Raw genomic sequence first — 15,545 nt, forward strand, 5'->3', positions numbered from 1 at the left:
TGTGAAAACCAGGAGCACTCAAACCAAAACATACAAAGAGGCTCAGTGGTCTGTTTTTATGAAGCAGCTTATATAGTGGGATGGCAGTGACTGTTTATTCTTCAGTGATTGAGTCGAATGTTAGGATTTTTTTTAAATGATAAGGAATTGCTCAGTGGTTACCTCGTATCAACCTTGGGAAACCTTTCAAGTTTTGCTTATGATTTCCAGGGGCATAAGCAAGAAGTGACCCAGATCAAGTTAGTCTTGCCAAATAAGCAAAATTGATGCCTACAGTATGCCTACACTGCTTTTGTCAGCTCAGGGAATTTTCAAGACTGGTCATTCTTCTGTTTTTTTATTTTAACAGCCCCAGTCCTTATCTGTCCCATTCTTAAACCTTCTACATTTGTGGATGACTTGATGTTCAGACAGAATTAGATAAGTTATGATAAGTCTTTCATTAGGATAAATGACTGGTGGCTTGAATTTAGGAAAAAAGGAAATAAAAAATTAGCAACAACAAAGAAAATCTTTGCCTTTAACTTTAGTTAAATAGGACTCTACTTGGAGTTTGAAAGCTTTCATAACTGGAATAAAATCCATGAACTTAAAAAAAGAGATCATTTTCTCTTTTTTTATTTGAAAATCAAGGTATAATTTTATACATGGTCAGTGCCATCAAATAGTCAATGAATTTCCTCCACTGGATACAATACATTCATTAATTATGTTTATGCCTTTCACAATGTTGTGGCAACTGTTATCCATTCATCAGTCGATGGACATTTGGACTCTTTCCATAATTTAGCTGTTATTGATAGTGCTGCTATAAACATTGGGGTGCATGTGCTCCTTCAAATCAGCATTTTTATATCTCTTGGATAGTCTATTATTACTTATGATGTGACAATCAAATCGCCAGTGAAGGGAGTAGTTAACTTTGTTGGTATTGCATGAATGAAGGTCATGTGCGTGTTTGCAAAGTGGCAACTTGAAAAGGCCTTAAAATTCCTCTTTGCCTCTTCTAACAAATTGTGAGTAGAAAAAAAGGTTTAAGGAAAGAATGAGTACAGAACATTTACTTGACAATTTACCAAAACTTTTAAAATGTCTACAAGGGAAATGAATTGTTTACATTTCAACAATCATCAACTATTATCTTAACTATATATCAGGAAGCATCTTTATGCTAAATTTAGGTAAGTCAAGCTAAATCAGGCAAATTAATGTGCGGCCAAGTTAAATTATCATTAGTTTAGTTTTGTGTTTTTGATTGGAGTATTATTTTATTTATTATTTTATTTATAACAGTATTATTTTATTTATTTTAATTGGAGTATTATTTTATTTATTTATTTATTTATTTATTTATTTATTTATTTATTTTAATTAAGGTGTATGGGTTTATTTAAACTAACAAATGCTTGAGGCACCTGGCTGACTCATTCAGCAGAGCATGAAACTCTTGATCTTGGGGTCATGAGTTTGAGCCCCACATTGGGCTTGGAATCTACTCAAGAAAAATAAATAAAAATTAAAAAAAAAAAACTAAGAAATGGTTATGTGCCATGATACCATTATGAAATGAAAGCTCATTAACTTAGTGGTTTCTTTCTGATTTTAAATCTCTTTGCTATTTGCCTTAGAAAGTATGTGTTTAGAATTTCCCTGCTGGGGAATCTATATCACATGATTATTTTCTGTGTTGTCTGAAGTATTTTTAAACTGTAGAGAATACATACTGCTGAGAAAACTTACATATAAGAATTGGTATCTGGAAGCTATTTTCTGTGTTGTCTGACAGTTTTTGTTTTTGTTTGTTTTAACTAACATAGCTAAGAAAATGAACTGTAGCAGGAAGACGAGTACCAGTTTTAATGGTACAGACTGTCCATAGGATTTCAATCAAGATTAAATTAGCTAATTAAACAGGGGAAAATCATATAGAGCATTAGTACAGAGCTGAAATTAAAATGTAGCAACTTATCAGATCATTTATGACAAGATTCTTTGGGTTGCAAGTTAAGCTGCAGAGCTAAACTACCTGAAACAGAGAAGGAAGTACTGTCCCTGGAAACCAGAAAGTCTGACAGTAGTCTGGCCTGAGGTACAGCTCAGTACTGTATTCATTGTTGTCAACAGCATTCAGTCTTTCCTCTATCACTTCTCTGCCCTTGTGTGGGTGTCAAGGTCTGCTTTTCTTACTGTGGAATTATAATGTATAAAATGTGTACCTGTGGGGGCACCTGGGTGGCTCAGTCGGTTGGGTGTCCGACTTTGGCTCAGGTCATGATCTCACGGTTGGTGGGTTCGAGGCCCGCATCCAGCTCTGTGCTGACAGCTCAGAGCCTGGAGCCTGCTTCAGATTCTGTGTCTCCCTCTCTCTCTGCCCCTCCCCTGCTCTCACTCTGTCTCTCTCACTCTCTCAAAAACAAATAAAGATTTTTAAAAAAATTTTTTAAATAAAAAAAATAAAATGTGTACCTATGGCCAACGGGAGCCATTTTTTGCTATCAGGAGAGACAACTTGTCCATAAATAAAGCTTAATTGAAGTAAACCATTTATAACAAAGTATATTAATTAGCCACACTGTGACTTGTATTCTGGTTTAGGAAAGGTGAGGATCACGTGAAATAAAAAACAAAGAACTTTTTTTTTAAAACCATTTTAATCGTGGTTAAGTGTACAGTTCAATAGTGTCAACTATATTCACATTGTTTTGCAATAAATCTCTAGAATTTTTCCTCTTGCAAAACTGAAACTCTATACCCATTGAACAACTCTCCATTCCCCACTCACCCTGCCCCTGGACATCACCTTTCTACTTTCTGTTTCTATGAGTTTGACTACTTTAGGTACTTGTATAAGTGGACTCATAAAGAATTTGTCTTTTTGTGACTTATTTCACTTAGCATAATGTCTTCCAGGTTCATCTATGTTGTAGCATGTGACAGGATTTCAACAGGGAAAGACATTTTAAGATTTTTTAAGTTTCTTTAAAAGGATATCCAACAGGGACACCTGGGTGGCTCACTCGGTTAAGCGTCTGATTTCAGCTCAGGTCATGATATTGCAGTTCATGAGTTCGAGCCCCGCGTCGGGCTCTGTGCTGACAGCTCAGAGCCTGGAGCCTGCTTCAGATTCTGTGTTTCCCTCTCTCTCTGCCCCTCCCCTGTTCATTCTCTCTCTCTCTCTCTCAAAAATAAGTAAACATTTTTTAAAAGTTACAAGAAAATGATATCCAAGAACTCAGATACCCTCTGGCAACTGAAATTCATGAAGGAAACATAAAGAAACTCTATGAGACTGACAATAGCTAGAAAATGCACTGCTCACTTAACATTTTTTAAACTCAAATTCATTTAGACCATTGGCTTACCAAAAATAAAAAAAAAAGGCACCATCACATCTGCATTCTTTGAACTACAAGTTTTCAACACTTGCTATTTTCAGTATCCTTTGGGGGTGATTTAAAAAAAAGAAATGTGACAAAATTTTTTAATGTTTATTTAGTTATTTTTGAGAGCAAAAGAGAGCATAGGAGGGGCAGAGAGAGAGGGAGACAGAGACTCCCAAGCAGGCCCCTCACTGTCAGCACAGAGCCTGATGAGGGGCTCGAACCCACAAACTGTGACATCATGACCTGAGCCAAAATCAAGAGTAGGACGCTTTATTGGCCGAGCCACCCAGATGCCCTTACAACATTTTCTTTTAAATTTTTTGCATGTGATTTTTAGTTAAACCTGTTACTTTTAGGTAATTAGGTGATTTGTGTACTTCTGTAAAAAAAAAAAAAAAAGTATTGCAAGGAAATCCAATCCCATGTGCGCCTTAACGTGGCAAAACCTTGCAAAACTGTAGTTAAATATCACAACCAGGACATTGACATTGATATATTCCACGGATCCTATTCAGATTGCTGCAATTTTCCTGGCATTTATTTTTGTGTGTGGGTATGTGTGGGTATGTACACACACGTGTCTTTAGTTCCATGCAATTTTATCACATGTTGTACATTGAATTTTTAGAGTATGTGGATTAGATGTGGCTATTTCCAAGATGCTATTATTTTTATTTATCTTAGTAGCAAAATAATGCTCTTAACTTTATGTGACAAACATATAAAGATGATATGAGGAAGAGCATATCTTATATTTAAACTAGATCTTACTAACTAAACTAGTCAGACTAGGTGCCTGACTCTTGATCTCAGCTCAAGTTTTGCTCTCAGGGTTGTGAGTTCAAGCCCCACCTTGGGCTCCCTACTGGATGTGAAGCTTATTTAAAAAAATTTTTTTTCAAATAAAAATAAATAAAAGTAAAAACTTAAAAAAAATTTTTTTTGACATTTATTCATTTTTGAGAGAGAGAGAGACAGAGCATGAGTGGCGGAGGGACAGAAAGAGAGAGGGAGACATAGCATCCAAAACAGGCTCCAGGCTCCCAGCTGTCAGCACAGAGCCCAACGCAGGGCTCAAACCCACAAACCGCGAGATCATGACCTGAGCTGATGTCAGTGCTTAACTGACTGAGCCACCCAGACGCCCCAATAAAAACTTACTTTTAAAAATGTTTTTAAATAAAAATAAGAATAAAAACTTTGCATTCAACAACTTATCCAAGCTGTACCCTTTAAGATTTTTGTCATTCACTGTATGATTAGAGAATGATATATGAATATTTATTTTTACCAAACTCATTTCTTCTCTTTAATATTTAGAATTGGGTACAGTTTTCATTATGGCATTATCACTGGAGAAGTAGGACATACTGTAAGAACTTTACTATTAATATTTGAAGACAATAATTGAGGGAAAATAATAGTGTTAATTTGAAAATCCACTATTTTGCCTATAACCTTCATATTTACTGGTTTTATAAAATAAAGATCATAAGGCATTTTCATTGAGGGTAATAAGACTCCTCATTTAGTTATGTAGTATTGCATCACTACATCATAGAGAATAAAATGAGTTTAAACATTTGCAAAGCAAATTAACCAACTCTTAGGTACACGTTTGCCATTATATTTTATACCACTTTAATGATTTAGTATTTCTTGTTCACATCCCTACATTATTCTGATTTACAGAGAGTCTGTACTTCCTAGAACAAGAATGACTTTTTTTTCTCCTACAAATTCTCCTTAATCTCATTTGTAGGAAGAGAGTCAAAGAAAATTTTCTAAGTTAGAAGATCCTTTCTTATAACAAAAAATGGAGCAGGATAAGGAGAACAAAAGAATTTGCACTAAATTGAAAGAGCCTCTTTACACAAAGTAAGGAAATTTTCTCCTTGGAGGAGAAAAAATTAATGCAGCCACGTTCTTAATAGAGAACAGGAAAGATGTTCATGAACAGGTTTCTGATAATGGCATGGCCTTCACGTTCTCCTTTGTTTCGACAGAGACCTCATAAAGACAATTTAGCTTTTTAGTTTTAAATGATGGCTACACTGAGCATACTTGAATTAATTTTTAAGGAAAACTTAAGGCCATTCTCATTTGCTCACTTTTTCAATACCTACACTAATAATAATAAAAACAAATAACTACAGGAATAATACCTAACGATTATTAATACTCTTGTTAATGGCAATTACTATATACCTAGTACTCTTCTAGGTATGTTAATTTCTCTAATCCTTTGTAACTATTTCTATTCCATTTTTTAAGCTTTCCTACTTTTTTTAAAAAAGATTTTGCTTTTCTTTAAATGTTTATTTATTTTGAGAGAGAGCAACCAAGGGAGGGAGGGGCGGAGAGAGAGGGAGAATCCCAAGCAGGCTCTGCGCTCACTGTGGGGCTCAAACTCACAGACTGTGAGATCATGGCCTGAAGCAAAAATCAAGAGTTGGTCACTTAACCAACAGAGCCACCCAGGTGCCCCTAAGATTTTATTTTTCGTGATCTCTGTACCCCACAGGGGCTCAAACTCACAAACTCGAGAGCGAGTTGCACTCTCCACCGACTTGAACCAGCAAGACACCCCTAAGCTTTCCTACTTTCTATCTTTTCTGTCCCTTACTGAACTCCCCATGATGTCTCTTCTTTTCCTTTCCTCCTGATTTTTTCATATATGTGATAGTTTACTTTTTAAGCTTTCTTTCTTTCTTAGTTCTGTGAACTGACATTTCGTCTCCCTGTCACATCTCTGAGACATTTTATTTCTCCTTTGTTGTTTTCAAAGATAGAGGAAATTGTTTCTTATGTTTTTAAAGCACTTGCTTAATGTTTCCCTCAGTTCCATGGCTTCTGTTTTTCAGTAGGGTGTGTGGAGGAGAGGGCAGAGGCTAGTTTTTCATCTAGTGTTTGTTTGTTTGTTTTTTAATATGGGAACTTTGGGGTAATGTGTACTGTGTTCCTTTTTTGGAAAACATACTTATCCCTGGAAAAATTCCTTTTCCCTGGACAAGCTCTTCACCATAGATATTTGGGCAGGGATGCTTGTTAGTGTTCTAGGCTTACTGATTTCAATGGAGAAAAGGCTTTGGTCCTCTCTACTACCTCACGGTAAACTTGCTTCTTGAAAACATGGCTTAGGGGCACCTGGGTGGCTCAGTCAGTTAAGTGTCGTTACTTTTGTTAAGTGACCTGACTTTTGCTCAGGTCGTGATCTCACAGTTCATGAGTCCACGCCCTTCTTCAGGTTCTGCCCTGAGGACGCAGAGCCTACTGGGGATTCTTCCTCTCCACCTCTCTCTCCCCCTCCCTGGCTCAAGCTCATGTGCTTGCTCTCAAAATACATAAATAAACTTAAAAAAATTTTTTTTTAAACATGACTTCATGACTTAATTCTTTGACGTCTGTAGCTCCTTCTCTTCTCTGAAACAAACCGTTTCCATCCAGGGCTTATTCGGCCCTCCCCAGTCACCTCAGCTCCTACACCCATAATTGTCTACACAGAGTAGGTTTGATACCTTACATTGTCAGGCAGCTGTCTTTCCTGGTTATTTCAGACATCTACTGTCCTTTGAACCCTTTTGCCCCTGACATTGCTATGTTTGGCCTTTTGTCCCCAGTTGCTTCCAGATGCCCCTGCTCAATCTCAGCTTTTGGAAAACTTACACATATTTTGGTGACTACATACTGTTCTGGTCTTTTTGCTTTTTAAAGATGGAGTTGGCTGTATATGATTTTTAATATTTGCTATGTCTTTTAAAAATAGTCTTATCGAGGTCTAATGTACATTCTACCAAAGTCTCCCCTGTACATGTACAGATTAGTAATAGTAAATTTATACAGTTGTGCAACCATTGACAAGTCTAGTTTTCTGAACATTGCGATGCTCCAAAAGCGACTTTGTTGTGCCTATTTGCAGTCAACCCCTTACTGTTTCTTTGAAAATGTATTTGCTGATATGGAAGTCCTTTACTGATATGACTATGATCATTCCAAAAATTATCTATGCTATGTTTTCATTATTCATAAATCTAAGGGGGAAATGGAAGGTTAATATAGTAGGAGACTAATAATAATATACAACTGTATCTTGGCATCTATTCTTCTCTCTGATTTTTATAATAGAGTTTTCTATAGCTTCTTAGGTAATGTTCTTATCAGAGAGTGAGATTTGTTGGAGGGGACAGTTGAAGCACTGGGGTCTGTCAGGACCCACTGATGTTAATTGTTGCTGTGATTTTGTTGGTGTGGAATGCTTTTCCCCTTCCCGTATCAATCTCTGGAAGTAGCGAGAAATCAATTGGAAGTTCTAGAAAGAAGCAGCAGCCCGTATGTATTGGAGTTCCTGAATTATTTCAAACAAGCTAATATAATTTTAAAAGTAAATTTTATACTTTTTCTTAAAACCATTTTGCTACATTCACAATTTAATGTGATAAATAATAAAACCAGCTGTTCATTCTGGTTGTAGTTGTGATCTCTTATATCTCAGTTGACTCAGGGTTAAATCACTTAAGCATGAACCTTGGTTTCCTGAAATTTCCTCAACAACTTATCTTTTGTTAGGAGGACTCTTGTTGGGAGAGGATGCCTCAGTGGCATGTTAGATGTATTGAAGCACTGAGTGTATGCAGCCAAATTGTAACTATTTCCAAGCGTTTCCAGAGATGAGCAAAGATGAGGCAAGCCAATGAAAGGGTGCCACTCTCCTTCTCTGAAAATTCCTAACTAAAAAGAACAGCCTCAGGAGGAGATTGGCAAATCCTTGAACTGTTACTTATGTACAGTTGCCATTTACTGAGTGTTTTCCTTATGCCAGACACAATGTTAAGCATTGTGTATATATTTTTCTTATAGAGCAACATTTTAATATACAGTGTGGCAGTTAACATTTTCTCTTTTATAGATTGGGAGGCTGAGATTTAGACAGGTTGGCTAGGAAATGGCTTAGAAAGGTAGAGCCAGTCTTCAAATCCCAATCTGGCTAACTCCATAGCCAGGTTCTTAAATGTTCTCACATTTATGCTGTATAGCTTGGACCTCCTCCCTACATATAAAAATAGGAAATTTGGATATGTTCTATGTTTCTTCATGGAAAATGTGGCACGAATTCAAGATACTTTCATCATTACTGTACTTCCTGGAATGTGTCTGAATACATGGTTTCCAAGGATTGCCTCCATCATGGTCTTTGTCTATTTGTAATATTTCTGCAAAGGATTACATTAGAAAGATAAGCACCATGGAAACAGCTTGGGCTATAATGATGTGAGTGATATGAGTTAGTTAAACATTTCAATACTTAGATAGTATTTGTTCTATAACAAAATGTCACCTTTATCAAATTGTGCTGTATTAATCACTTTAATAGCACTAAAAGAGCAAGATTAAGTCAGCAATTTCCCAGTTGGCCTCTGAACATTGTTTCCTGTTTAATTTAACATTGCCCCTTCTTCTCAGTACTGTAAAGCACGCCTTAAGAAAGAATAGTTTCATATAGCCAATACCTTTTACAGATGGTATAATTAGTCTTTCATATATGATCAGAAATATTTTTTTTGAGTTCTTGCATACAAACAAAAAAAAAAGCATGGAAAGTTAAATACAGTAAAATATTGAAAGCAATTTCAGGTATAAAATATTAATACCACAGAAGTAGAGATACAACAGCTCACTGTAAATTATGGATTCAGTTTGATTTATCATCAATCAGAATGTTAAATAAAAATTATCATGTGTTTTGAGAAAAGAAAATGGATGCAGTTAAACTATGTCTTGAGTTAAGTCCAAAATCCTTCTCAAAATATCTGCTGTTATATTCTTCAAAGTCATATGATGGTGATTTGAAAATCTGAGTATCTCAGTTTTACTGGAGATAAAGAATCTCCTATAGTATGGGTCCTACCCCTTTTAGGTGACCTTCTATAGGAAAACTTCTATGAGTTATATTCTCTCTCTCTTTCTGTCTCTCTGTCTTCCCCACCCTCCTTTCCTCCCCTCCAGCCACACATCCACACATGTTTATGTACATACATATCAGAAAATCCTACCTAATTCTACATACATGTATATCACAGTTTCAAAATAAAATATTTTATTAATTGGAATATAACAGACAAACATATCTTAAGTAATATTTCAATGAATGCTCACAAATAGAATATGTACATGTCACCATGAGCTAGATCGACAAATAGAACATTAACAGCTCCCTGTCCTCTTTCTTGAATTTTTATTACTATTCTAACAGCTAATAGTACAGGTTAGCTTTACCTGTGTCTGAATTCCATTGTTGTAGTAGTATATTTATTTTAATTGATGTTTTATTTGTTATTATATGAATATATGACATTAATTTATGCTACTCTTGATACACATTTGGGTTGGTTTCAGTTGGGAGTATTTTGAATAATGCTTCTATGAAAATTTTTATATATGTATTTTAGGTGTATGGATGGTTGTATTTATATTGGGTATATACCTAAGAGTAGAATTACTGAGTCATAGGAAATGTGTGGGGTCATTTTACTTGATACGTTTTCCATACTGGTTGAACCAAGTTACAACCTCATCACACATGTATGAGAGTTCCAAATCCTAACAATACATTATCAGTGTGATTAGTTTTAGCCATTCTTATAGGTCTGTAATGTTATCACATCATTACTTTAAATTGCATTACTCTGATGATGAATGAGATAGAGAATGTTTTTGTATGTTAATTGTGCATTTGCATATTCTCTTTTGTGAAGTGCCCATTAAGGGTTTGTTTTTTTGTTTTTTTTTTTTTTCCATTTTTCAGCTGGGTTTGTCCTTCTTGCTTACTAATTTGTATACGTTTATTACATATTCTGGGTATTAGTCCTTTTGGTATGATCTGTTAAAAAATGACTTCTCCCATTCTGTAGTTTACCTCTGTGTGTGTATGTTTGTGTGTGTGTGTGTGTGTGTGTGTGTGTATGTGTGTGTGAATTCTTTTTTTTTTCAAATGTACATAATTTACCCTTTATAATCTTATAATGATGTTTTTGAGGAACAGAATTATTAATTTTAATGTAGTCCAGTTCATCAATCTGTTTTTATAGTTGGTACCTTGTGTCATATTTAAGAGTTCTTCACACAGTCAAAAGTCATGCAGATATTTTATTGGGTAAACTTTTATATTTATAACAACAATCCATCTGGCATATATTTTCCATGTGGGGGCAGGGGGAGGAAAGGGACCAGTTTTTCCTTTTTTCCACATGAATATCCAACTATCCTTGCATTATTGACAGAAAAGACCATCCTTTCTCCACTCTTCAGTGTCTTTATTTGTTGTAAATTATCTGATATTGTAAATCATGTGGTAGGTTTATTTATGGATTATTTTGGTCTTTTGTTCTATTTGTTTATCTTTGTATCAGGATCATACTGTCTAAATTTCTATAACTTTTTAATCTGCAGTATATCTTTTTTTAACGTTGTCATGAATATACTTGGCTTTTCATTTCTCTATAAATTTTATATTTTTATTATTTTTTAAATGTTTATTAATTTTTGAGAGAAATAGAGAGAGACAGAGCATGAGCAGGGGAGGGGAAGAGAGAGGGAGAAACACAGAATCCAAAGCACAGAATCCAAATCCTCTGAGTTGTCAGCAGTGAGCCCGATGTGGGGCTGGAACTCACGAACAGTGAGATCATGACCTGAGCCAAAGTCGGACGCTTAACTGACTGAGTTAACCAGGCACCCCTCATTTCTGTGTAAATTTTAGAATCATCCTGTTAATATCAAGAGCAACATTTTCTTTTTAATAAAGGGTGGGATTTGTATTGAATTGCATTGAACCTATATATCAAATTGAGAATTGGTATTTCACAGTATATTTTGAACAAACATTTGCAAATATAATCCAGCTGTATATAAAGAGGATGATATATCAGGATGATGATGGGTTTAGTCAGTGGATAAAATGGTTGTTTAATATTGGAATTTCAATTAGTGATTCACCATAACAGAAGAAAGAAAGAAAGAAAGAAAGAAAGAAAGAAAGAAAGAAAGAAAGAAAGATATCACACAGTCTTCTCAATGGATGCAGGAAAAAAAACCTTGGATCAACTTGAAATGTCATTCATGATGAAAGCTCTTACCAAACTAGAAATAGAAAGGAACTTACTTAATGTCTTAAAGAGAGAAAATGACAACTTGTTCTCTGAGTCTGGGATCAGAACAAGGTTGTGCTATACCACGTTTTACTGAAGATCCTGGCCTGAAACAAGGAAACTAACTCAGACTTGTGACTTGGCAGTTGGCTTCTGCAGAGTGGGAGTTCCAACAGACAAGAAGTGGAAGCTGCCAATCTAGAAACGGGTGCAGTGTTGTTTCTAGTGTGGTCTCTTAATTAAAGTAGTGACAGAATCACTGGGGTCCAAGAGAAAGGGACAAAGACCCGTCTCTCGATGGGAGGAGCATCAGAGAATTTATCACTGCTATTCTGCCACAAGTTCTTTTACAAGTTAGGAGCTAGTTATTTTTTGCAGTAAACTTGAGCCCCTAGCTTGACTGACTAAAAAATAATTAGTCATTAATTTGCTTCCTTGGGGTCTTCCTAGGCTGTACTCTACTGTTTTTCAGCACTGATGTTGCTATGGAAAATGTTGTGACAAGACTTGTTCTTTTCCCACTTAGAGCCAAAGTGGGTTTTGTTTGTTCATTCTTCTCTTTTTTTCTCTTGGCCTAATGACACATAGATATATATCTGCCTCTATTTTAAGGGAAACATGTCCCTCAGGTATATTTCACATATATAATTTTATCTTAAATGTATATCTATGTGTACTGAACATATATTCAAGCGTTTAAATGCGTATAAATATTTATATTTATATATGTGTATGCATGTATACACAAAGACTTATATCTCCAAACTTTTTATCCCCTCTTTTATGTTTCCATTATTCGGCTAAATTTTCTCAAGTATCTTTCTCCTGAGTTTTCCACAAATCTCTTTCTTGGGTTCTTGTAATGTGATTATCTTTCATTTTAGTTCTTTTCTTTAAGCTCATGTATCTATTTCTTGAATTCTTATTTATAGAGATTGTATTTTTTTTAATTTCTTTGACTTGTCTATAATTTTCACTTGCTTTAGATATGTATTCATAAGTTTGCAATATTCTTTTCCTCTTTATTCATCAATATACTTACAGCTATCTCCTGTCGATGCTGCCACTGGTAGTTCTCCTTCTGTTCTTCCTCCGCCCCCTCCTTTTCCTTCTCCACTGGTACTTCTCTTGCACGAGTGTAATGGAGGTTTCTTTATTGACAGAGAAGAAAGAGTCAGCTGGCAGTTTGCAGTATGATCTCATAACTCTAGATTTTTCCTCATTTTGTTTCTATTTGAAGTAGTGAACTTGTCATACACAAGCATAGAAACCTTCTGGCTCATAAGGATGTGAAACATGTCTAATTTGGGACATGATCCTTTAGATCAGTAGTGTAGATCAATATAATTTCTGTTCCACATTACCTTAACGAGAACTTACTCCGAGGGTTCCTGGGTGGCTCACTCAGTTGGGCGTCTGACTTCATTCAGCTCAGGTCATGATCTCGCAGTTCGTGAGTTCAAGCCCCACATCGGTGTCTCTACTGTCAGCTTGGGGCCTGCTTCAGACCCTTTATCTCTCTCTCTCTGCCCCTCTCCCACTCATGCACACATACATGCTCTCTCTCAAAAATAAATAAGCATTAAAGCAAATTAAGAAAAAAAGAACTTACTCTGTAAACATGGTATACCAGAATGCTCAATAAAACTTAGGTCTCCTTTGGGGCTGGTATGGCCATTCCAAGCAACAAGTCATGGGGTTTACTCCTCAAGGTTAACCCTCTATTTTGTAAAGCCCATGATCTATCCACACTGCCTCTCCCTCACAATGATCCTTTATGGGTTTTGGATATATTCAATTCATATTTTCTTTGATGTTTTGGGTTGACTTCAAAAGGAATAGAAGGACAAAGATTCTTTACTTTGGAATACACAGCTGGACTTTAGTGTGCAGTATAGGTATGGAACGGGAGGTTAGGTTACAGTGTTTGAGCGTGTGAATTTGACATTTTAAAACTGTTTTCATTTCTTTTATATATAAATTTGACAATTCATTTTCTAACTAATTTCATTAAATATTTTAATTTAAGTTTAAAGGTTTTCACTTATTGCTTTATTAATTTTTAAATTTATTGTAACTTCTTGATTTCTTTTACTTTTCAGATGCAACAACTGTTCCATGAAAATTACGAACATAATCGGAAGGGTTATATCCAGGACCTTCACAACAGCAAAATCCATGCAGCCATAACACTGCATCCCAACAAAAGGCCTGCCTACCAATACAGGCTTCACAATTACATGCTCAGCCGCAAAATTTCTGAACTTCGCTACCGCACCATCCAGCTCCACCGGGAGAGTGCTCTGATGAGCAAGCTCAGTAACAGTGAAGTGAGTAAAGAGGACCAGCAGCTGGGAGTGATGCCTTCTTTCAACCACTTCCAGCCTCGGGAGAGAGATGAAGTGATAGAATGGGAGTTCCTGACAGGGAAGCTCCTTTACTCAGCATCTGAGAACCAGCCTCCTCGACAGAGCATCAACAGCATCCTAAGAACAGCACTGGATGACACAGTCCTACAGGTGATGGAGATGATCAATGAAAATGCCAAGAGTAGGGGACGGCTCATTGACTTCAAGGAAATTCAGTATGGCTACCGCAGGGTTGACCCCATGCATGGGGTGGAGTACATTTTGGATTTACTCCTCTTATATAAAAGACACAAGGGGAGGAAACTGACTGTGCCAGTGAGACGTCATGCCTATCTTCAGCAGTTGTTCAGCAAGCCTTTCTTTAGAGAAACTGAAGAGCTAGATGTCAACAGGCTTGTTGAGAGCATTAACAGTGACACTCAGTCGTTCTCCTTTATATCTAATTCTTTAAAGATACTATCTTCTTTTCAAGGTGCCAAAGACATGGGAGGGCACAATGAAAAGAAAATACACCTTCTTGTTCCTCTCATTGGAAGGTATGACATTTTCTTGCGATTCATGGACAACTTTGAAAAAACTTGTCTTATTCCAAAGCAGAATGTAAAGCTGGTCATCACCCTTTTCAGTAGGGATTCTGGCCAAGATTCCAACAAGCATATTGAGCTGATAAAGGAATATCAGAATAAGTACCCTAAAGCAGAAATGACCCTGATCCCAATGAAGGGAGAGTTTTCCAGAGGTCTTGGTCTTGAAATGGCTTCTTCCCAGTTTGACAATGATACTTTGCTGCTATTTTGTGATGTTGACTTGATCTTCAGAGGAGACTTTCTCCAACGATGTAGAGACAATACAATTCAGGGACAACAGGTGTACTACCCCATCATCTTTAGCCAGTATGACCCAAAGGTAACCAATGGGGGAAATCCTCCCACTGATGATGACTTTGTCTTCTCAAAGAAGACTGGATTTTGGAGAGACTATGGCTATGGAATTACCTGTATTTATAAAAGTGATCTGCTGGGTGCAGGTGGATTTGATACCTCAATACAAGGCTGGGGACTGGAAGATGTAGATCTCTACAATAAAGTCATTCTATCTGGCTTAAGGCCCTTCAGAAGCCAAGAAGTAGGAGTGGTGCATATTTTCCATCCAGTCCATTGTGACCCTAACTTGGACCCTAAGCAGTATAAGATGTGTTTAGGATCCAAGGCAAGTACTTTTGCCTCAACCATGCAACTGGCTGAACTCTGGTTGGAAAAACATTTGGGTGTCAGGTATAATCGAACTCTCTCCTGACAGTCCAGGCAACACATATTGCCTTTTTAAAGGGGAGTTTACCTCATTGTTGGTTGTTGTTATTTTTATTTTATTGTTATTTTTATTATTATAATTATTATTGTTATAATTTTATTTTGTTATCCTGGTCTTAAACTACTCTTGGTTATCTTCCAAAGAGTGTTTGTTGACCTCAAGCAAGAAGAGTCTGCAGTTCACTGATATTTCAGATTTCTACTGAAGTCAATTATGTATTACTTTTATATATCTTTATTCGAGATTGAGTTAAATCGTGGCAATCAAATGACTTTTGAAGCTCATTCATCGTGAGAGACAGCTTAGAAGAATGTTCTCTTGGGGCTTAAAGATGCAAT

General features: G+C 36.2%; 1 protein-coding gene and 1 long non-coding RNA gene across 2 annotated transcripts in view; one reads left to right on the forward strand and one right to left on the reverse strand.

Annotated features, from left to right (window-relative positions):
- LOC122217423 overlaps nt 1-12,672 on the reverse strand; it is a 34,662-nt gene extending 21,990 nt beyond the window's left edge. Inside the window, exon 1 of the long non-coding RNA XR_006201478.1 lies at nt 12,570-12,672. This is a non-coding gene — a long non-coding RNA (uncharacterized LOC122217423). The remainder of the gene's footprint in view (nt 1-12,569) is intronic.
- The window catches only part of CHSY3 (chondroitin sulfate synthase 3), a 279,927-nt gene extending 264,706 nt beyond the window's left edge, over nt 1-15,221 (forward strand). The window contains exon 3 of the mRNA XM_042934373.1: nt 13,630-15,221. Coding sequence (XP_042790307.1) covers nt 13,630-15,192 — 1,563 coding nt within the window. The 3' untranslated portion in view covers nt 15,193-15,221. The remainder of the gene's footprint in view (nt 1-13,629) is intronic.
- The last annotated feature ends 324 nt before the right edge of the window (nt 15,222-15,545 follow it).

Source organism: Panthera leo, chromosome A1 (assembly GCF_018350215.1).
Source record: "Panthera leo isolate Ple1 chromosome A1, P.leo_Ple1_pat1.1, whole genome shotgun sequence".
Taxonomy (NCBI): domain Eukaryota; kingdom Metazoa; phylum Chordata; class Mammalia; order Carnivora; family Felidae; genus Panthera; species Panthera leo.